We start from the raw sequence: 24573 nt of genomic DNA, 5'->3' as shown, positions 1-24573 counted from the left end.
GCGACATACTACTTTTCGGCTATGAATCTCGTTTTCTGATTTCGAGTCTTGAAAGTATTCCTAATGGCACTTCCTTGAACTTCTAACCCATGTATCATGCTTTCCAAACCTTAATCAAAGTATGGCTGGACAGGAATTGGTCTAAAAATGGCAATCTCCTGAAACAGAATCACTGGAGATGCAGCTTGGACAGAAGAAGAACCAGGAATCGGTATTCTGGTCAGAAATGACGATGGAGAAATCATGGTTGCAATGGCTGAAGGGATTGGCAAGATCATGTCTATTGCGTTAGCAGAACTGGCTGCAACTAGTACTGGTTTGCAGTGGGCAAATGCTGCGTTAAGCACTGGTTGCATTAATGTAAATGCTGTTTTTTGTGATATGAATGGGTAAAAAGTTTCTTTTTCCCTCAAAAAGAGAAAAACCTTAATCATCTTTTTTTCTCAAAAACCAAGCAAGGCCTGCGTATGCATGTTTAAGCCTTATTAATAAATTAGCCAACTATAAAAACAGGGAATAATAATGAGTGCCTGTTACTCCCCTACACAAGCTAATCTAACTAACGTTACAGAGAAGCACGGATCCACCTGCTGTTGTTGTGCTACACTCTCTACTCCAACTAAATGCATGCGCATGCAAAACATTTGAACCGAATAACAATGGACCTGTAAATTATGAGCAGAGGCGTCAGTGAGGCTCAATGATACTTCTTTCCCATTTGAATACATCAAAATTTTCCACATCTTGCAGTGAAAGAAATTGAGAAAATAGAGAATTATTTCCAAGTTTCTTCAAAATCAACACCAGGAGCTTTTGGCACGCATGAATTTCTTCCAATTTCTGTACAGCAGCACGCTTCAAGGAAAGATCTCTCCAAGGCTGGTAGTATGACCTGTACAAGCAGATTGATGATGGAAAAAGCAGCACAACCAAATGAATATCTGCTATTCTTTAGGTTGCAGAACTGGGCAAAAGTGAGAGGAAATGTAAGAGAATAAAACAATGTTACCATCTCCACGAAGGATTAGCTTCAGCTGGGCAGTGTATCTTCTGGCAGAGGGATACCCAAGGACTACCATCGCCATGTAGAGAGTCTGAATCTGACAAACAACATGATAAAAAGCAAAGACTTAGAACTATTATCAACTTGTAGTGCCAGGCTAGAAAAACGACCACTTAAAATTGGGTAATTTTGAGAGCCTTCACAGTAAATTGGGCTGCAAATCCCTAAATGTAGGACCTCAAATCACAGTTCATTCGCAAGCAAATTTCTAAGTTAAAGAACTTGATGAAAGAGCTTCAGGATATAGCATCCAAATTGGACTTGACACATGTTAGGAACTTCCAGCATTGTAATTGCACTAAGCTGAATATTTATTTAATCGACTGAACCAGGTCACAAGAAAGGTATTAAGCGTCACCAGCAACTTTCCAAAAAAAATTTTTCTTTTTGACTGAACCAGGTCACATGAGAGGTAGTAAGAGTCAGAACCCCGGTACCACCAAAAGCAGGAAAGTTTAATCCCAGGACTTGTTTTCCCACATAAATAAAAATCCCATTTCATGTCAGCAAAATGCCCACTTTACATGGAACTAAAGCATGGAAAGGAAAACAATTCCTGAGACTGCAGGTTCAAGCAAAAGCACTGGAAATCAATACATTAACATTCCTCCTTGAAGACACTAGCAGGCAAGAAGCAAGGTTTTGTTCCTCTAAACTTTTAATTATATATACAAGCAGATGTCATGTCAATGGGAAAAACAACCAACGTTACAAGAATAGACTAAACCTGATGAGGAGGGACCAGAATATAACAGGAGAGAAAGTGCACCAACAACTGATGGAAGAAAATTCCACTTTATGCCTGCAAGCTGCTGTAGGTAAAAAATTGATACAGCTAGTATCTCTTCGCTGGCAAAATTCTCCTGGTTTTCTCCACATTCCTTCACACAATAGTCCATGATACAATGCAGATTATCAAGCTTTAATATATCAGAAGAACTAGTGGAATTCAAATCACTCAATTTCCATGAAAGCCTTCCAAGAATCACTGAGGCAGTCAGCCATCTTAAAAGCTTTGATACAAGATCCTCTTCAGATTGTTCTGAAAATCTCAAGGCATTGCTATACATTGCTTCAGATTCAGGCACCTCCATCAAGTTTGACTGCACAGCAGTTGATATTGCCCAGCTAACAAACTTCAAAAGCTTATTTTTATCCTACAAGCACATCGAAGTAATAGGTCATCTTAAGGAATAGAAAAAGATAAGCAGGGTCTAATCACAAATATGAGAAGTTGATGGTTGAACTCTTATGTCTTGTTCACTACATATAGAGTTTCATGAGGTAAAGCACTTGTGAAGTGCCATTGCTCATCTTTCTCAATCATCACCAGCTATGCCAATCACAGTCTCATGATATACTATAAGGACTTGAAATAATTGACCTAGTAAATCAATGCATACATGTGCATATGGCAAATCCATACATGGGAAATTCCAATTCTGTACAATGAACTCAATCAACTTTTTACATCAGAATTTTTACACAATCTCAGCCACTTACAGACCATGTCATAGTCAAAAAACATTGACATTTCTGTACATGTGCATGGTTTGACAAAAGAAGCTGGTGTTCAAATTCAACCCCCACAATAGCAAAGGATATGCAATTTGTCTACCACAATACAATTGCATGACATCATTCTCAAAATTTTAAGGGGCCCAAACAATTTTTCACATCAGACAATCTAGATATAATCAGCCACTTAGAGATCATGTCACAGTCAAAAACATTGACACTTCCGTACATATGCATGATTTGACAATAGATGTTGATATTCAAATTTATCTACCACAATAGCAAAGGATATGCAATTACTCTAGCGCAATACAATTGCATGACATCATTCTCAAAATTCTAAGGGGACCTGCAATAGCTTCACACTTTAGGATTCATTTTCAAGAAATTCAACTTCAGAAGGCTTCAACAGCAGAACAAAAGTCTGATTCAAAATCCAACAATTTCCTGGAAATGTGGGAGGAATTCTTAAATTGCCCAAGATATACAATGGACTGTTTCACTGTGCCCAAAAAAAAAATTCTTAGTTTAAGCCACTATTTGTGCGATTTATACCAGCTATTCCATCTGGCTATAAGAGTAGGAAAACCATTTAAAAAAGACATTTAACAGATACTAAAAGCAGTTACCCAAATTTAAGTGCTCCAGCAAACTGTTGAAAAATAATAACAGAAGAAAGTAGCCAACAATCGTTTAGGCAAAGAACTCACACATCTCAGGTAGGCTCAGCAACAAACAGCCGCTCTTAACAATCCAAAATTATATGCTTTCAACAGTAAATTTTGACATTGGCAATTCACCAATTCGAAATTGCACAGCGGGTCAACAGGATTTGGTAATTTGAGAAAGAGGATATGTGAAAGGTACGAGACAGAAATGTATTCTCTGTTTCCAAAATGCTTTTAGCTGTGGTCAGTTTACAAGTGGATGGCTGCATTGATCATTTGTTTTGTGGCTCAGATACACCATAGTGCATCAATAGCTGCTTATCCGAAAGCAAAATTTGCTACCAAGTTAGACATGTCAATTTGTCATACAAAATTACCATGCATTAGAATGTAGAAGCAGTCAGTTCAACAAGCTTTTAACTATAATAGCTGCAGATTGACATACTTATTGCAAAATTAAAGATCTTTCACTAAAAAAAATTGATAGAAACCAAAATATTGGTTCACAAAGTAAAAGTTAAGGGTTTCTAAAGTGTATTATATCAAAGTTCACGATGTCCATTCTGCACAAATATATATATATATATATGAACAAAGTTTGAAGAGGTGAAGAACATAACAATCTTATAAGATGATGCTTATAGGTTTTCTTGATAACTTTCATGAGGACCATCGAGTTTAACAGAATAATTGCCACGCAAAATTATTGCAAACATGCACATGCACATGCATGCGTGCCCACACGCGCGCACACACACACATAGAGAGAGAGAGAGAGATACCATGTGAAGTATAGAAACTGGAGGAGTACTCATAAGGACAGCTTTCAGTCCAGTCTCAGCAGTAGAACTGAAGGTCCCACTGCAACAGACATCAACAGCTTCGTACAAATGGTATAAACCTTCAAAAGATATTGTAAAATGCGGCTGATATATTTTTCTTTTCTGTGAGATCTTCAGGGTTGACATCAATAGTTCTAGAATCAAATCAATGATTCTGGTTTTCTCTTGTATATGTTTAGAACAACCAACTAAGATTCTGTACAGATGAGCTGCAAGTTCAGAAAGCTGCTCTAGGGCATATTTTTGCAACCACTCACTAGTATTTCTAGACATAATAACATCATTGGCTACCTGAAAAAAAGACACACCCCTACATAAGAGGGAAAATGATTTGCATTGAAAGCCATGACTTCAATTATAAAGAGAGATTAAAAGAAATTCAAATAACATATACAAGCCCATTTGTAATCATCTTATTCCACAATGTGAAATTCTAATGCGGATCCCATCTCTGGAGGTTGATATTTGATTTTCAAAAGCAAAAACATATATTTTGACAGAACACGATTTCTAAAACCGTGTTCATAGTTATAAATGATTAAGGTCATTTCTTTTATGATAGGAAAGGAACTCATAAAATGCTGGAAGGAGTTAGGAGCCAGCTTCTGTTAAAAGCCTAAAGTTTGAAAGAAAACAGAAGACAATGATGTCCGAAGCAAGCTACACACCACCATTAACCCAAAAAGAAAGAGAACAAATTAGGTTCCCATCCCAGAGAAAACAATAAAAGACATGATGCCAAAATTTTCCAAGACTTATTCATCTTTTGGAGTATACTTAGCAAAATAGTTTGTACAGAAGAAAGTATAAGAAAAAATGATTATACCTCCAGAACCATAGCTAACTTAGCAAATGAAAAACTTCTCTGGTCCCTGAGTAGAATCCCGTAAAAAGATGCAACATGAGAAGACAGCCAAGAAATTATGCCACAGCGTACAACCAAATGCCATGCAAGCTTATTTATTTTGACGGACTTTTTCACCATCTGCAGAATAAAAAAATAAAATTTAGCTAAATTGATAGTTCTCTAAAGAGAAAGTATCAACTCAGTGATAAGTAGCCTACTGAAGGCCATGAAAATTTCTCCTAGATCAAAATGCCCAGAGTTATAATATAACTAGCAGCTAAGGCACACTGACTAGTTTTCGTGATGGTCATCTTCTATAAGCAATGTTAAAGACAGATGAATGTCGACAGAATCAAATCAAACTTCATCTTCTTGTGGTCTAATTATATAAGTATATAAGATGCTAATGCAGTGCAAATTTAAGGGCTGCTGCTGAGCAAAAAGAGAGGAAGAGGAAAAGGAGAGTAAAGAAAGGATAAAGACATTAAAGCTGTGTTCCTCGAGCTTAATTTTATTTCCCATAAACAGATAAGCAAATTTGAGAACTATATTCTTCCTTTTCTCTGAAGAAGCAGAGAAGGGAATTTCATTGTAGGATAATCATTGGCAGGATAATCATTGGCCTTGTGAGGTATGGAATACTTGGCAACAGATGCTTAAGAAGAAAGAAATATAGAGCAAGGGAAAGATAATATGTTTTTTCCAATTCCACTTTCTTTAATCTTTAACGATTAGAAGTATATGCAGTGACATCACGGGGCAGAGATATTATCAATTTACTGTTCATACTAGTAAAACATGATAAAGCATTATAAAGGTCACACAGAACTTACCACATAAGAACTAATCGACAATGGCCTATCAATTATTTTCAGCTTTTGACGAGAGAATAGGCTGGGTAGTAAAAGAAGGTAAACATTTATCAGGAGCAACCCTATCTTATCCAAACCACACCCTCCCACCACCAAACACACCCCCCCCAAAAAAAAAAAACAAAGAAAGAAGCAGCTTATGAGAAAAGATTAACATTGATTACCTCAACGATCAGTTCCTTTGACTCGTCATCGGAAAGAGGAGAGGCATAAAAATTTAAAAGGATCTCATAAATGGAATTTCTGACAAGTATTTGAGCATCATCATCCATAGTCAGAGATGTGTTTAAAAGCTGAAGCATCCACAACCTTTCCGACTTAAAAGTAACAGAGCTACTCCAGAAGAATTCTTGGAATAATGGTACACCCTTTCACCCAAAGAAAATAAAAATGAGGAACCCTCAACAGAGGTTGAAAAGATATCAAATCAAAAGCATTTGAATTGCTCAATTTATTTGTACAACTCTAGTCCTAAGGTATGCAATATAACAGATATAGACAAAATAACATGGAAAAGCTCTGCAATAGAAGTGATACCTTCATATTAGCACCTGATGACTGCATCAGGCATTTACTTATAGCTGAATAATGATCATGGGAAGAATCTAACAGAACAAAAGAAGCTTCCGCAATGAATACAGCAGTTATGGAAGGAATCCTCTGACACTCTTCTTGTATACCATTTTGCAAGTATGATACTAAGAGCCGGAGTCGCATCACATCCTTCCTCTTGCGACATTTCTGTATCCAACAGTTTATATTATTCCAAGGATAAAGAATATCATTCAAACTACTATACCTAACACAAGCTTTTCAGGCATTTCTGGAGGCCAAAGAAAATGATTGCTTCTTAGTCACTGTATGTATTCCTCTACTTGGTTTAATGACTCGTACCAAAATTCAAAACAACATAAACACACAATGATACCAATAATTGGCTCATGAATAGAATGCCTTAATTCTATGGGCCTTCCAATATGCAAACAATTACAGACGAAAACAATAACAAAACCAAAACTACTTCTACCTCCACAGCACTCTTAAATCTCACAACAGCCTCATAGCCCAATTTCCTTGTATCAGCATCAGGAGAAGACAAACTGATAAATGTAATTGCAAGCAAACCCAAACTAGCAAACTCCAGGGGCTCAATATACTCCATTGCAAGACTGTGAATTGAAAAACGCAAGATGAAAACTGGATCATAAAGTTGCACCTTCTTAGAATTTGCATTGTAGCCCTGCACAGAAATTATAATCAGATTCACAAAAGACCCACCACTAATCTCTGCAGCCCCCCCACCCAAACCTGCCAAGGCCACATACTAAAAAAAAGAGGAGGGAAAAAAAGACCAAAGAAATGACAAATATAATATTCATACAGACATACGGCTAACCTATCCATCTAACCTATCCATCAAAACAGTAATATGCTAGGTATACAGTGGTCTAATTCACAATATACCTCATCAGAATCATCTGTTTGGAGCTTGCTCAAGCTCCCATCAGCAAATCTATCATGAGGAAAACAAAGGACTGTCTTTGCACATAATTTGGTGTCAATGGGAAGATTTTCTCTAAATTGAATCCTTCGTCTCTCTCCAACTACTTCATTATCATATGAGTTACTCAAAGAAGATACACTTTGCTTTTGTTCCCTTTCTTGTCTCACCTTCAGAGAAGCAGAGCCCCATAGAAAATCCATTTCAGCAATACCTTCAGAGACTGATTTATCAATAGCCTCAATTTCATTCATGAGGCTATACATTTCCAAATCAATCTCATCCATGGTTGCTCCATAAGAAGACAAAAGCACCAAAACCAATTCCTTCAGATTTAAGCCATTGGATGTTTCAGAATCAAGATAATGTTGCTGACCCAAGATATGTATTAGTACTCTGAGCAACTTAATCAGTTCCAACTTCTTCATGTGAGGCCCAATTTCATGAGCATCCTTTTTTCCATCAACCGTGTTTTCTTCAGTATGAAGAACAGTAAATAACCTCATAATGCTGGGTGCCGGAGCAAAACTCATACCAAATTGAGTACAAACAGTTGATGAATGGGCAAATAGAATGGTTGGAGCAAATTGAGAGTGAGCAAGTAACAGCTGGAGAATTGAAATGCACAAGAACTTTCCCTTAGATAGTGAAATAAGAACAGTTCTAAGCATCCTAATTGTGGTAGGGTCATCAAACCTATGAAGAAGAGAATATTTGGCAAGTTGGTCTAAGAAAGGAAGCGAATGCAATTCAACCAGGCAATCATGCATTTCTCTTACCAATTCTACTATATTCTTAGCAATGAAGATCTCCAAGAATCTAAACAATGACGACCTTATGTTCTCTCCTTGCCTGCATGTATGAAAATTCTCCACAAGACGTTGCCATGAATGGACCAGCATACTTAAAAATCGGATTCTCAAAATGCTAACTTCTGATTCAATTCCTTTTTTCTTTCCATCTTTCACTACAGATTGAAGATTATTATGCTCTGGAAATAACAACATCCTACAGAGGCATATCTTTGCAATAATTTTGTTCACAAAGTTCAAAGACAACTCAAGAGAACAAACACTAATTTCTCTAGCATTGCAGTCCAGAAGATCATTCTGTGCACTCGCATGTGGGCAAACAGAATCAAATGTACTCAATAGCCTTTTCATTTTCACCAAGTGTCCACTCACAGCAAGGTAATGACGCATCAGCAGTACTGCTTTTCCAAGAAGACTGGAAGAGAAAAGGTTAGAAAAATCTTCCATGCATAAAGATGAGCACTCAACAAGTTTTATCTCAAATATCTCTTCCGAAACAAAACTCTTCCAGTTAGAGAAACCATGCAAAAGGATCTTCCAAAAGAAAGAAGAAGTGTTTTCAACATGCTTGCCAAATTGGCCCCCAAATTTCAGAAAATTTGACCTCAAGTATAACAGAACAGTTGGCAGAAGCATCAAGAACTCTTCAGAGTACTGAGGCCGATTGCAGTTTTCTTCCTTGTTGACCTTAAGAGCTTGATTATTACTAATTTTACCAGAAACCAAATGTCCAAATACACAAAGATGCAGGGAGCTCATCTCAGACAGAAGAAACAAGAAGTCACACTTAGTCTTGGTTGTCTTGTCCAAGCAATAAGAAATAAAGTTCACAGGAATACTGGGTAGAAGTCTTGAAGTAGCCATAACAAAAGGTAAGCTGGTCTTCTCCATACATTTATGCATTTTGATGATCTTAACAGCTTTGAATAAACATATATCAGCAACTTCTAGTTGAGTGTGAGTGGCAATCTCAAATATGCTGTTAAAAATTCTCTCAAAAAGGGTAATGTCAAAACTTCTGTTTCCAGTACCCATAAAGAAAATGAATAATGTCCTCTTTGCATGTGGCTCTAACATATATAAAGAAAGAGAATCAAAAGCCCATGAAGCAATTTGTAATCCAACAGACAAACCACATCTTTGACAAGAAATGGAAACTGCAGTATCATTTAGATCAATTCTGGAGAACAACCAGTGCACCAAATTGAGCAACTCAAAGGGACATATGAATTCACTCAGACTATGCAAAGCATACAATGTAGGAATTAGAGGCATCAAATCATCTGTCTTTCTGGAATCTGTGAACCTCCCCTTAAATGTCAAAAATAGCTTCTGCACCAGAGCCTTGAAAGCCTTTGCAATCCGTTCAGTAGAATGATCAACCACAGATGGTGATCTACATTTACTAAATACATGAACCAAAAGCTCAGATGTGGTTCTTCTTAACAACTGCAAAATATGATGATCTATTTTACGAACACCCCGTTCAGCATACTGAAGAAAGGTTTCTGGAGGTTTCATAAAAATCATGTCACCAACATCACTATCAGTATGCAAAGGCCATTCCAGCAATGCAGTGAGTAAAGGGTGGCCAAGAATTATTTCAGCCACTTCTCGAATATGACCAGATGATAAAGGAGGCAAAACACGCGGGGAGCAATCAGGACCAAATTTCTCAACAAATGATTGTTTTACTATGTGCTTTGCAAGAAAACAAGATGATTCACAAAGTTTTTCAAGTTCATCAGATGGTTTGATTCTATAGGCCAATCGCGCTTGAAGCAAGCAAAAGAGCAGATGGCAGAGAGAAGAGACAGAGAAGTCAGGTGTACTCTCAGTCAATTTATCCAGAAGCAAATTCTGCACTTTTGAGTGATCAAGCAAATGCAATCCATCAGTGAAAAAAATAGCTGGAAAGAGCACATGAAAAGGAGCATTCTTTACTAAAAAAGAGAAGGCAATAGAAGCAGAATCTGGTGAATCATCAAGCTCATTAGCTATTGTCTGCCCTTCTCCATCATGAACTCCACTTATAACTTTTTCAACTCCAGCAAAGCATATTTTAGGCCATAACTTGAAAACTTCAGCAAAATGACTTGGTTCGAGAAAGAATCTCAACAACAAAATTGAGAAAGGAACCCCAAGCAATTTAGTAGAAGTAGAGATGGTCGATGGGAAATTCTGCAATATCTGATCAGCTGTGGTGCATATCATTGAAAAAGAAAACCCCATAGTAACTCCAAGCAACCCACAATGATCCTTAGTCCTTAAAATCCTATTAACTTCAGAAAGTGTCTCAGAAAATGAACCACCAAGACCAGTAGCTTTCTCTTCAGACATAAAACTGCTATAAATTTGTTGCTGCACAGTATTCCTTGCAAAATATAACAAACTATTCATCGGCATCCATTCACAAGGGCAGAATCCAATCATGTCGCAACAACCTTTAAGTCTCTCTGATATCAAAAGCTGCATCAGGGAACACAAAAGTCCACCTTCAACCTAGCAAAAAAATCAATCAAGTACTTACAGCCAGGTATAGAAGAACCTGAGTTGTCTGCTTTAAACAGTGTATAACAACATAATCACATCCGAGTACCATAAACAATTAAAGATGAACTGCTTACCTGAGTTTCCAGGAGATACTTTAATGTGGTAGAAACATACAATGATATCATTGACTTCTCGGGCAATGTAAAAGAACCAGTTTCAGAGCTAAGTAACCTCAAGCACTTCTCCAGTACACAAACTATGAAAGGGCTAAAATTGGGAAATGTATCTGCAAGAAGCATCATATTAACTCCAGAAGAAAATGCAAAGCCTATTTTGATAGAAATGAAAGGACTACAATGAAGCAGGAAGATTATCCATTGTTACTATGATTATGAGTAAATAATAGCAAAAAGTAGATATTGGTAATTATAGTGTCAGATATATTGTTTAGGCAAGACTTACAGCTAAAATAGCTGCAATTTCAGGGGAAACAAGTAACTAAAAGTAATCTAGTTTCATTAGGGATTAATGCATCATCTTTTGACGCAACAATGAGAATCATACACCTGAGTCAGTCAACAGCAGCCTTAAATAAACAGAGAGGGTCTGTGTTTTCCATATAGAACCACTAGTAAACCTTTCACCATGTAAATCCACCAACAAAACCCAAACCTGACATCAATATTGACAAAACCAATTTAAAAAAAACAGTTCACAGAAGGTGATTTTAACAGCAGACCTCGGAAAGAAAGGGATAATGTAAATATCTTTGATATGTCCTTTAAATTGAATACTAGGGCATCAACAACTCCCAGAATCCGGATAACTTTCAAAATTGCTGGGTCTATCATAAATCAATTGCAGATCAAATTAAATTCCAGACTAATAAGAAAAAACTCTTACAAGGTTCCCAGATGTCAGAAGCGCGGAAAGGACAAACACAGGCCAGTTTCAAGAATGGGAAATTGAATCAGTAAAATATTGTGCTAACCAAAGGTAATTCTTAATAACTACCTAGGACTAGGATAAAAGTATGTCACTTGACACTAGCAAAGTAAATCTTTTTGGAGTTTTCCTTGACTGTGACAAGGCTGGAAATGCCATGTTAGACAGGTACAGGCTACTGATCTTGCAGAGAAATTCAAGGCAAGAAACATTGATTTTTTCTCTTATTTCCTTCAAATTGAACCAACTTCAATTTTAATTGATGGATCAGATAGAAAGTATGAAACAGATCCAAAAGATAACAGTGTTATTAGGTAACTATCGCAATAACCCAGACTACATCCAAACTGGAAATAAAACAAATATAATGTGAATTACCTGTAGAAACGTCTAAATCACGGATATAGCACCTTAAGAGATCCAAATATTTGAACAAGTTGTTCCCAGTAGTAGAAACTGCATCGCAAAGAAAAGAGATGACAACTGAAGACAACTTTTGGAATACTTCAATCCCATGCTTTGGACCATCAATAACCACACTGGTATAGCCAGGTATAAATAGAAACCAAGCAGAAATTTCCCTTGGATTTCTGTCAAATGCACCTGTACTCAACATGGCTGCTTGTGCTAAAGAGTAAGCCTGATCTTTTATGTCTCTTATTGGTGAATACATAAACAAATTGATAAATGAATGAAGATACTTGTACATCAATGGTTGGGTTCTCATGGAAATCTGAGACTTGTTGGACCCAACAACTTGTTCTACAAGCAGTGACAGCATAGACTGCTGCAAAATTGTAGGTAGTGCTAAAGGATTGCTTGGGAGAACTTTAAAGAAGTCAAATGATCCTTCCACAGCAGTAGGCAGAGTCCGCTGCATAAGAGAAAGACAGCACCAATAATTAGGAACAGACCTAAACTCACTTCTTTTCACTTTTTCCAGAGAGGGGTAGTGAGAGCCGATGGGAATTGGAAGGGTGGTTTATCCCTTTTCTTCCAGTAAGACTTTCAATCATAAAGAGACATGCAGTGTGTTTGGATTGTAAATTATTTGAGATATTTTTATTGTAGCACTTTTTGTGATGTGATGCATGTGAGATAAAAAGGTAATTGAGAAGATAAAAAAGATGTATTGGAAATTGTAATGGTGATGTAAACAAATATATTTGGACAAAATCTCCTGTCCAAACACACTCGGCTTCTCAAGAACAAGGGATCATAGTGAATGAGCCACAGCTTGGAGTGGTAGACCTAGATCCCTTCTGCCCCAAACAACCATCTAAATGTCGCAAACAGAAGTCGAAGACTGTAGATGCTCAGAAATGCCATCTTACTCTTCTGTCTAGTAAGTATCAAACAATTACTTCAGAGTTCTCCTATAATGCCATAGCATGAGCTAATGCTACATCAAATTCTATTTTCCTAAATTTGAGCTCACTACAAAAGGTAGTATCATTCCAGCAATTACATAATTAATTTCACAATTAAGTTTAGTTGTTTATCACTAAATTATGCATAAACTGATGTTAATGCATGCAGTTGACTCAGGGCGTATGGCTGTTTATTCAGCAATTCATTGTCAGCCTTTTCCTAAGAGTTAACTTGTCCAATAAACATTGTAATGGTTATGATGTCATTTACATTGAGTAAGTAATGTAACAAAGCAGGGCAGATGCTCTCAGGATATTCATGCTGTAGGTTCAGCCTTTTTAATTTTAAGTTGAGGAAGCTGTTTAATTTCTGTACTCATCTAAATCTATTTGAAACTTTTATTCAAACATTTAAAAACTGAACTTCATTAGCTAGGTATTTCAACTCCGGTCAAGCAACAGACTCATTTAACAATCATATAAAGGAATTTCATCCTCATTTTGTGCTCTTGCTGTGTCATGAAGATGCTTATCTTATCTCTCATGATCATGCAGATCCAAGATTTTCCATATAGAACTTCTTTGCCTAAGAGACACTACTTGCAGCCAGGACATTAGGGATTGTATTGATTGTTTAGCAGCATTCAAAGGCATTTTAAGGACTTGATAACTTTTGTGAATATTAAACAACAGAACATGTTTCCTAATGTGAGACATTGGTAAGTACGTATTATGTGAATAGTGGATTCCTTTACTGTTCCACCAAAAGCAACAATAAATGAGTATCTTACATGATAAATTCTGAAAACATCAAGCAACTTAGAGTAAAAGTATGTGTCCCCATCTTCAGTTCTGATATCTACACTGGAGCATCCCTGCAAACCCCAAATTTCTAGAACAGGCTTCAGGAGGTCAACTCCACCATTCAGCTGATCCTCAACATCCTCTTCTGAAACTCCATCATTCTCAGTCAAAGCCCCTTCAGTGGTTGAACTAACCCCACTGACGAGAATATCCATGTCCTCATCCACGCTATTCATCTTCAACTTCTTCCTCTTGTGCAAATTATGCTCGACTGTAACATCTACATCTGCAGCCCTCTTCATTCTTGATGCAGGACTCTTGCAGTAGCCACTGAGTGAAGAAAGTAGTGATAATAGCACCTGGGGATCAGGAAGTAAAATCTGGACTACATTCTGAACATCTCGCTTGAAAGATGCCCACTTATGCATCACTTGATCACTGGAACTGGACAGATCATTTAAAGAGCCAATTAAAAAGTCGAGAAGCTTTAGTTTCTCCGATACAAGCCTCAGAGTTACATGTTTCACAAGAGGATCAGAGTGAAGCAACCCTTTATTCATTACCAATCGGGTGAATGGGCGTGGCCCTATGCACTTTATAATGTCTTGGACTATCAGATTGTCAATGGATGGGGGCTCCTGAGACTGAGAGTTAACATAGGCACATGTAAATCCATCACCAACTGAGGACATGACATCTGCAGCCAGAGAAATAGCAGAAAACCTGCAACTATTTCAGTCGCAACAAAGGAAATAAATCAAATACCCAAAGTCAAGTAAAAAAGCCAAATATCTAACCAGTTAGGTGATGCCAGGTCTTCAAGATTATGAGGGAAGTTCTCCAAGTATGCTGACCCAAAGGCCGGCCTCCCTTTTACAATGGCCAAAAGCAGGTCTTTGTGGTACTCAACCTCTGTGGGTTTGAGCTTCTTCATAAGATCCACTAATCGCTTCACATTTCCCTTCAAAGGATTAGGCTGCCTCTCTAAATCTGGCATCAACCCGTTAGAAGGATCCGTACACACCATTACTAGCACACTATGCGCCACCTCAGCAGCAAGCCCACCATCCTGCCTCCCTGAAATGCTTATCAATTGCTCCAGAGTAGCACTCCCAAACAACACGCTTCTTAGGCCCGGAGGCACCAACGACTCCGGGACAAGTACTCTATTCCGCAACGTCAGAAGAACATAAACCACAATCTCCTCATCATCAGTTCCCAACCCACGAAGCACCCCTGAATACATATCCTTCTGCTGCAAAATCCCTCTCAACAGCCGCGGATTCCCCACTTCCAAAAATGACATAGCAAAACCAACAAATTCCTTCCTCGTCAAATACCTCCTCATCCCCTCATTCCCCCTCGCCTTCCACTCAGCAAGCTTGGAGAAATTCCCAGTTTTAAAATCAAAACCCTTTGCCACCTCCCACGCCAAACCCGGCCCACGCCTAACTATAGAAGCCAACAACAACAAGACAGCTTTCTGCCTTTTCGCATCTTTACTGTTCAACTCCTCGTACAAATCCCCCATTTTTCCCTCAGTAATTACACGCGCAAACTTATCTAAAGCGCTACTAACAAAACTATAATTACTGACATCTTTATCACTATCTTTTCCAAAAGGATATCTGAAAATTGCCGAAACTAATTTCAAACAGTCGGAAAATCCGGGCTTGCCTTGCCGGAGCTCCCAAGCTTGTTGGAGTTCGACGCATTTTGGTGATGATTGGATGTAAAAGGTGAGAAATTGTGGTCCAGAATCGGATTTGAGGATCTTTATGAATTCCTTTGAGGCGTCTGAACAGAGTTTTGATTGCGTAGAAGTTAAGTTCCGCAAAAGCTCTTTAAGCTTGGCCTGGTGAGATGCCGCATTCACGAATTCTAGAGTTTTTGGTTTGTTATCGCCTTCGTCCTCCTCCATCTCGGCGGAAGAACGGCCGACGGAAAGCCAAAAAGACTAGCCTGATTTCCAATTGGACTCTGTTGTTACTCGGCTGACCGGCGGGTATAAACCCTAAACCATAAACCCTTTTTCTTGAGATGACATGACACCAACCTGTAGCTGCTTTTATTCTGAGTTAATTACACGGAGGCCCTTCACGTCTTCTCCAATATCATTCTAATGACCAACTTTTTTGGTCATTCTCAAACCTTAGCCACTTTATCCCTATATTACATTTTTAACAATTAAGCTATTTATCAAGAAACTTTAGTAAATTTAAAAGCAAAGTATACATACGCTTGTAATAAATGTTTCAAGATAATATCAAGGGCTTGAGATTACGCCCTTAAATTGTTGAAACTCCTTTTCTTTTCCTTTAGTTAATGATACTTATAGATTTTATTTGGATAATATATATTTTCTAAATAAATAATTTAAGTGTGTCGAGACACTCGGCTTAAGAGCCATAATATAGACTTCATTAACGCATGGGTATATTTTCAATCCTCGATTTACTTCATGGTGTGATATCCATTATCATGAGTCGGCAAATAAAATCGTGCTATATATACAAAAATATGGCAAATTAACCAAATGTAATTCATTGACTCATGCGGACTCTAGCTTTAAATTCTTAAATCAAGCGATTGTTTTAACTTCTTAGTAACTTTAGGTAAATATAAATCACTTTCAAGCATGAGGATGCCTACAATTTCTATTTAAAATTTCTCTCAAGAGATAAACTATGCTTCTTGCTTCAGGAAGTAGGAAAACATGATTCATGTTTTAGCATCTCAAGAAGGGTTAAGCCGAATTTTTTTTTTTTTTTGTTACAATAATAACATTTATATAATCTAAACTATCATATTATACAGAAAGGATGAGAAGTCTAAAGAGACTGTTTAAGCCGCGTTCCATTTACTTTACAAATTTTGCAAAGGTCATCTCCCGCGTGCTACAGTATCTTCTCCAAATTCCATTGGTTTAGTTCTTTGTCCATCTGAGGGACCATTACCTGACTGACTAATAATGAAGCGTACAGCTTTGGTATAGCTGTATGAGTCAGGCTGACAAATTATGAGGCAGACAAAGTTTCTGGTACAAGTCCGACAAAAACCAAGACTGAGCACAATAACAAGAAGAGCTAATGCAAAGATGCCAAGGCCTCTCATCAAGTATTTCAGTTCCTTCTTCAAGTTATGTTTTGGAATTGCAAGTACTCGGCCCTCTTTCTCAGCCAAAAAGTACTGAAAAAAGTGTAGGACATTGCTCAGAAATACTCCCATAGTCGAGCAGTTTTTGTCTAGGGGAAAGTTTTCTGCCATTTTGATGGTTTTCTGCTTGGTGGAGTTTCTGGTGGGGGGTAGGTTTCTGCCAGTCCCACTAACTATCGCATGACTTTGGTATCTCAATAGGACTGCCAAACATTCATAATAAAGTAATGCTGTTTTCTTTCCAATCGATTTTACCTTCTTTTAAGGTTTTCTTTCTCAAGTGTCTCTATCTAAGGTATCGGCATATGGACTACTTTGAAAACTAGTTAGCTCAATCCAACACATTCGTGTTTATTTGACTGGTTATTTTCGCAGTTCTCAGCCGCCATTAAAACTTTAAAAAAGAGGCCGGATGAAGAAAAATACATGCATTAAAAACCTAGTACTAAAGGTACAATTATTACTTTTGAGAGCTTCGAAAAGATTTTTTATTTTTAAAGAAGATGTTTTATTTTAAAAACTGTGAGATTATTATTGTAACATAGACATGTCTGCCTTGCATCCCTCGAGTATAATAAAAAGAGAGGGTGAGGGATTGTAAAAGTCTCTCTTCTTGCCACATATAATACTCCCTCCGTCCCATTTTGATAGTTTTGTTTCTTTTTTCACACAGTTTAAGAAAAAATAATTAACTTTGTTGGAAAAGTAAATTTAGATTGCTATTTTCTTAAAATATCCTCACATTAAATATTGTACAACTTTATGGGAACTTAAATTAATGGTAAAAAAAGAATCAACTCTCTGAGATAGGTTTATAGTAACAACTACTTACATTGAATAAGGGTATTTTAGAAAAATTAAAATACAATTACATTCTTTAATTGGAAAGTGGACTACAAATTGAGACAGATAAAAAAGGAATACAAGACTATCAAAGTGGGACGGAGGGAGTATTCTTTTTATTGACAAGTGGCACATCTCTCATTTCTTTTTCACTCCATTTATTCCTTTTGTTTGGACTCAAAATAGTCCAAGATATAGTTGCTTCTAGATTTACTTGATAGTTACATAAATGACAATTCTGTTATTAAGCTATACTTATGTCAATTATGTCTTTGTTATGTGATTAGGAATGGTATGTGAGCTTATTGATGATGTAGTCTTTGGACCATACAATGTGAAATTTGTAGTAATAGGGACATAAATAAGAGTATTTTGGAGGGCCAAGATTGTGCCTTACACAGCCTAATTCCCCTGGTATAAAGCACATGAGAAGAAAGCTAAGTTACTACAACAACCCATGCTTTTGATACATGTATTGTTTATATTTTTGACAATTATCAGTTTCCATTTTTAGTTAAATTTTTGCTCCACTGTTTTCTTTGATTAGCCAAAAATTATAAACATTATTTCTCCCAATTCTTTTCTTCTTTCTTTTTCTGCCTCTGTCTTTAATCCTCATCTCCCTATATTTTCTTCAACTTTCTTTTTTCCCTTTCAAATTTTTTCTTTATAATTAATTATACTCAAATTGTTTTCTTTCTATTTTTTAGGTGATTATTATTGACCACACAACAATCAACTGATTTATACTATTACTTCTTCTTCTATTAATTTTAAATCTTTAATCCAATATTTTGCTTTTCTCATTTTTTTTCCTTCATCTTAATTTTTCTCTACCTTTCCTCCTTCCACTCAGTCAATACATCCTTTCTTATTTCTTTTATAATTAACTGAATGCATGTGTTTTCTTGTAAGAGAAAGAATATTTCTTTTCTTTCCTTGTTAAAAAATCATGATTCATTATCATCTCTTTCTTTTAGGGGAAACATAGACAATAGATCTTTTATCTCTTCTACTCCTACTGTGTGGTATGTTCCATTTTATTTTTATTCCTTTTTTTTCCCACTTCACTCTATCAAATATGGACTTTAAGTTTTTTTTTTTTCATTAATTGTATTTTATTTAGCCTTTATCATTTTTCCTTTTTTGCCTCTTTGTCCTGTTACCACGGTGTATTAATTTATTTTGGCTTGATCTCCTTGATATTCATTTAGCCTTCCATTATTTAGGTCTAAAATTTGATTCTCCATATGCGAGGTTTATCTTGAATCTAAATACAAAATGTGTATTTTGCAACTATGATGTTTTAGTTCCCTTTCAATACATAATTGAATCTTGCACTTTTTAGTAAATCTTTGGTACTAAATTTCTGTGCCGTTTCTATGCATTGGACAGCCTTCCATTCGAATTTCTTACAAGTTTTGTTGCGAATTTGTAGGATGGAAATTTTTACATGATGATGTCTCGTTTGACAAAAAAAATAGTGGAAAAAATTTACGTGTCTGTAATTATAATATTAGCGTGTTATTTGAACTTTGTGAAGCATATATCATTTATATTAACATTGTTTTACATTTCTCAATTCTCATGTGTTTGGTTTTTGAATTATTTACTGTTGTTTGTCCATACAATACAGTAAGAAAAATCTCTACTGCATCACAATAAGTAAGTTGGAGCAAACTTTTGGTACGTTCCACTAAAAATAAACATTATTTTTTAGACTCATATTTTGACAATTGTAATTGCTCTTTATTTGAGAGCAAATTATAATGTGATCAGTTTTAGTTAGAAATCTGTAGGTGAGCCTAAGCTGGGCTGACACAACCGGGTTCCTTCTGGTACAGCTACAATTCCCCAGTTTCATCCTTTTTTTTTTCATATGTTAAGTGTTTCTTTTTGTTTGCTTATTTTTCTCTACGAGGAATAAGACGAAGATCTGCAATTGCAAATGTTTTGTCATTTGAATTATTGTTTGACCTGATGACATGCTGAAATTTTTTGACAAACAGCTCAGCTATCAATTCCAGTAAAGCCTTCATTATTATTTCTACGAAAAAAAAGTCTGTTTAACTTATATACAATTATTTTCGAAAAAGTTGAACGCTTAAAAACCTTTGTGCAGAAAACCAGAAATGAAAAAGGCTTCATAAATCCTGATCAACTGACAACCTTATTTGAATGATAATAAAATAAATCCCATGTCCCAGCAATCCGCATTCTGGTCAAATTACCTGATCCCACCTTATTTGAACAAATCCCCAAGTCTGAAGGACGCCCAACATCCAACACCCTGACATGAAAAGGACTTCACTCAAAACCACCAAATTAGCCCGCACGGCTCTCTCGCCCTTTTCTGCCTTCGCCCCACAAAACATTTCTACGTTTCCTTTCTTTCTTCTTCCTTCTGTCTTGGATGATCAAAATCTAACCCAATTCTGTCTAATCCAACTCCAAAATCTCCAAATTCTTGAGGGCAAATGAAAGAGATTACAAACTTGAATTCTCGTAATCTAATCAAACAATCATCACCTTCACCGGCTCAAATTATCCATCCCCAGCGCCCCATACGTAAAGCCAATTAGGACCCGTCTCCACCTCCAGCAGCTCATCATCATCTCCTCCACCTCGAAGCTTCAATCATCTTTCTCAGTTTCAAGATAAATCCATGCAAAACTTCCCCCTTGTTACTAGGTATAATAAAACCATAGGAATCAATAAACATACTATATATTTGATCTCTAGTTCCTCCTCTTCATGTGTAAATCGAAGAAGCAACTAAGCCAGGATGTGATCGAGCCCTCCACCATGCCCAGAAATTCATCTTCTCAGCGATCAAACAAGTCATCCCACAAATCCTCCTCCTCCTCGTTTGCAGAACCTTCATCGTCCCTCAGCAATTACAACAAATCCATCCCCAGCACCGGATCCAGCTTCTACAACCGAGATTCATGGCGGACCACCTCCAATTCCAGCTCCGGGAATCCTCCCTTAACCCGACTCCGCGATAATCTTCCCGAACGAACCAACGTCTACGACATATCCGAGATCTCCGCCGCAACCAACAACTTCAAGCTAAAACCCTTCAACTCTTCCTCCTCCTCCACCTCCTGGCGCTGCACTATTCGCGGCCAGAACGTCATATTAATCCAACGCAAGTTTCGCCGCCCCATGAACGTCTCAGAACTCGTCGACCGCTTAGCATTAATATGCCGGAGCCACCATTCTAGCTTGGTTCGGCTCAAGGGCGCCTCGATTTCTGGGAATTATATTTATCTAGTCTACGACTACATCCAAGGTGGAAACCTCGCCGACTGTTTAAGAAACCCCAAAAACCCTCATTTTACAGTGCTTTCTGATTGGCTGTCCCGCGTGAAGATTGCCGGTGACATTGCTCATGGGCTCGATTACATCCACCATTCAACTGGGTTGGGTTTCAATTTTATCCACAACCATATTAAGGCCTCGAGCATTATCATTACACCCACTTTGGATGCAAAAATATGCCATTTCGGGACGGCCGAGCTCTGCGGGGAGATAACAATGGACAGGGATGACGAGGACAACGATAAGCTGGGGTCGACGAAGAGTAAGGGTAAAATGGAGTACAAAAGATCGGGGAGCGGGCGGATGAAGTTAGAGGGGACTAGAGGGTATATGGCGCCGGAGTATCGAGACACCGGGGTGGCTACCGAAAAGTCTGATGTTTATGCATTCGGGGTGGTGATTTTGGAGCTGCTTTCGGGGCAGGAGGCGTTGAAGTATAGGTTTGATGAGGAAATGAGAGGGTACGTGAGGGATTCGGTGATCGAGGCGGCCAAGGAGGCGCTGGAGGAAGGTGGCGGAGGGGTGAGGAAGTGGGTGGATAAGCGGATGAAGGATTCTTATCCGGTGGAGGTTGTGGAAAAATTGACAAGGTTGGCGTTGGAATGTGTTGCGGATGATCCAAATAAGAGGCCGGATATGGGTCGGGTTTTTGTTTGCATATCCCAATTGTATTTGGATTCACAAACGTGGGTCGAGAAGATGGGCGGGCTGCCCGTCGACTTTTCGCTGTCTCTTGCACCCCGGTGACTGAACGTCTCCTTTTTTTTTTTTTTTTGACTGAGAAGATATCTTGTTTTATTTGCTATAGGTTTTTCGAGGAATTAAGGTGTAGAAACATAGGTTAGTTTTGGTGTAAATAGATTCTTTACGACATACAAATTGTTATTTCCTGAGAAGCTGCTCGATTTTGATAATATTACTAATTTTTCCTTTGAGGTTCAGCTGCGTTTCTTATACGCTTGATGGACAAGGAAGAAGACATCTTCTTTTAGGGCATGAGCAAATTGCAGTTTTCAACTCAACGGGAGAATGGAAGGCTTGAATTTGATGAGATTTCACTCCTATCGTGGGTCGAATTGTGATGCTGATCAATTCAGTTGTTTTTTTGCTGACAATAATGCTTCGTTCAGATTTAGGATGCATTTGATAAAATTGAAATCTGAGATTTGAATCCATTAATTTATTGAATTGTTAAGTATTCAATCTAATACATTTGAATGCATATCACATTCAATAATAAGTAAATAGCATATCATTTAATTTTGGGAGTAAGTTTTGCCTAAGAAATTCAGTGTCACTTAATTAATTCAGATGTTTAATTTTTTATTATTAAATGGTTTAAACATGTTAAGATATGAATTCATTAAATTTAAGTGCTGAATTGAGTTAAATAATGAAGTAAAAGCAGGACCTGATTAGTGGCCATAGGTAGCAGAATTTTACGTCAGTATCAACACTGTCCCACATTATATGGATTGTATAGTCCACGGATGGTCGATTCTGTCAAAGTCAAGGGGTTAATGCCTTAATGGAAGCTATAATGATGGTAAGATTAAAGATGCTTATAAAACCAGTACCTTCCTTGTGTAAACAATTTACAGCAATAAGTTTTGACCTCGAAGAATTTGCAGATTAGACGAAATCTGCAGCAGCCAGCACTCAGCAGGTATTTCAGCAGATTGACTTTGGAGAACAAAAGCGAGGGAGTAGATATCCAGTCAAATTCGATCAAGATTTCTCAAAATGGGAAAAGGAAAATGGCCAGTAGGAGGTAGCACTTCAGCTTGGAAAAAAACTGCATGCCCTCTTTTGCTTTATAAGGAGGGGGACTGCAAGCAATCCTACCCTTGAACCTCATTTATGACCAATAATTTGCAGTCTGTTTCTGTATTTGCTCTGTAGTCAATAATGCATTAAAGTTGACAAACGTTTTAATTGTAGGCTCTGGTTTTGATAGTAGAAAAAGGGGGGGGGGGGTCGTCTTTCCACCTTCGATTTTATAGACTCAAGAGCTTAACACGAAAAACAGAAAGCATAGTCAAATTATTTCCATACCGGCATCTCTTTCCTATGGTGGCTGTTCAGAGTCTGTGCTCTTTCCTGTCTAATCCACAAACAGACTTGAGAGGAGAAGACTTCTGAAACTTTGAGATTGACATGAATCTAGAAATCATGCGGAGTGGTATTGGGGTTTGACCAGAGTGAATTCGATTTGGTTCACAAACTGGTAAACCCCGGCTGGAAGTTCTAAGGTCGGTGTTAAGTAGTAGTACTTTTCTTGGAGCCCCATGTGAAGGAAAATGAGAGATGTTCAGTTCTGGATGTTGAAAGTCCAAATGCTATGGAATACGATGGCTTCCTGCTGAGAGTAGAATTACTTTTTCTTGGATCCCCATTTGATCGAAAGTGAAGGATGTACAAATTCCAGAGGTTGGAAGTCCAAATGCTATGAAGAGCGAAGGCTTCCTTGAACCCTTGAAGGGGTAGCTAGGTGGTCCATTAATCAAATTAACTCACGTGAAGACGTGAATTACGCTCAATGCACGTAAAAATTAGGTGGCTTATATGTTTTGAGAGTAATTGAACTAAGCGAGAGGACAAATTTTGCTTAAATTTGATTAGCAAATCCTTGTATTCCCTTGTAACAATGTAACATTGGAATTATAATTCTGAGTAAGACCCTTATTTAAATATACTTGCTTACATTTCAACTCAAAAAGTAAAACATCACATTGCACTAGAGTTGTTGTTCGCCCTCGCTCGCATAAATTTTTGCTTTTACCATATATTTTTCTTTTTATAACATTTCAATTTGAACTAGGGATAATTTGAATACCCTCTCCTAAAATTTCTGATAGTTTCACTGTCCTCCCTTGGGCTTTCAAAAATATCACTAATCTCTGTTGAAATCAATTTTCTTGCAACGATTTAGCTCAATTCAAAAAAAGCAACGATAAAAATTTATTTCAGCTGTGAGATGATTTATTTATGCCAAAAATGCCTCCCAACTTTTATACTAGTAAGATTAAATATTTGATCTAATTTGTTAATTTACTTATGAGGCCATTACACATGGTTAATAAAAAAAAATTCCATCGTCCGTAATAAAAATAACAACTTTCAAAATTTAATAAAATAATTTTTTTCATACCTTAAAGATTCTTGCTATCACCGCAATTATAAGAAAAATTAACCCAATTGAAATCTCTTGTATTTGATTCCTTTTATTTATCAAGTACATAAATTAGAGAAAGGATGCCTAGTCTTAGATCCCTTTTTAGATGCCAAAATTAGATTTTCTTTTTTACATTTCAAATTATGGTTAATTCAATTTGTAAACAGATTAATTGTATAAAATTAAAAAGATGCACCTAATATTGGCTCTATTTTTAATGCACCTAATTGTTTCTATTTTTAATGTATTTAGCAAAAATTTAACTCTTTTCCTTCACTTAGATACGTGTAATTATTCTAAATTATAAAGGTAATAGAGTCATTTAACCTATTAGTGATGT

The 24573-nt window shown here is 37.1% G+C and overlaps 2 protein-coding genes across 8 annotated transcripts; one reads left to right on the top strand and one right to left on the bottom strand.

Moving 5' to 3' along the window:
- Nucleotides 1-382: 382 nt before the first annotated feature.
- Nucleotides 383-15840, bottom strand: LOC113725794 (uncharacterized). Of its 6 annotated transcripts, none has more exons than XM_027249154.2 (13): nucleotides 14533-15835; nucleotides 13723-14458; nucleotides 11940-12435; nucleotides 10751-10902; nucleotides 7275-10625; nucleotides 6838-7050; nucleotides 6348-6551; nucleotides 5975-6178; nucleotides 4918-5076; nucleotides 4032-4382; nucleotides 1791-2220; nucleotides 1010-1094; nucleotides 383-892 (listed from the first exon to the last, which is right to left on the bottom strand). In XM_027249154.2, the coding sequence occupies exons 1-13, from the start codon at nucleotides 15654-15656 to the stop codon at nucleotides 688-690; spliced, it is 7710 nt and encodes a 2569-aa protein (XP_027104955.2). In that variant the 5' UTR covers nucleotides 15657-15835; the 3' UTR covers nucleotides 383-687. The 6 variants fall into 6 exon arrangements, with proteins under 6 accessions (XP_027104955.2, XP_027104954.2, XP_027104957.2 ...); XM_027249153.2 differs by having other exon boundaries at nucleotides 1010-1100; nucleotides 14533-15834; XM_027249156.2 differs by having other exon boundaries at nucleotides 1010-1100; nucleotides 13723-14432; nucleotides 14533-14672.
- Nucleotides 15841-19865: 4025 nt separating this feature from the next.
- LOC113725790 (lysM domain receptor-like kinase 3) lies at nucleotides 19866-23749 on the top strand. Of its 2 annotated transcripts, none has more exons than XM_072074208.1 (2): nucleotides 19866-21898; nucleotides 22001-23749. In XM_072074208.1, exon 1 carries the CDS (start codon nucleotides 20489-20491, stop codon nucleotides 21803-21805), a length of 1317 nt encoding a protein of 438 aa, XP_071930309.1. In that variant the 5' UTR covers nucleotides 19866-20488; the 3' UTR covers nucleotides 21806-21898; nucleotides 22001-23749. The 2 variants fall into 2 exon arrangements, with proteins under 2 accessions (XP_071930309.1, XP_071930308.1); XM_072074207.1 differs by having other exon boundaries at nucleotides 19866-22604; nucleotides 22690-23749.
- Nucleotides 23750-24573: the final 824 nt, after the last annotated feature.

The sequence above is a fragment of the Coffea arabica genome, chromosome 2c (assembly GCF_036785885.1).
Source record: "Coffea arabica cultivar ET-39 chromosome 2c, Coffea Arabica ET-39 HiFi, whole genome shotgun sequence".
Classification (NCBI taxonomy): Eukaryota; Viridiplantae; Streptophyta; class Magnoliopsida; order Gentianales; family Rubiaceae; genus Coffea; species Coffea arabica.
The sequence above is the reverse complement of the archived record's forward strand: the minus strand, read 5'-3'. Positions and strand labels throughout refer to the sequence as shown.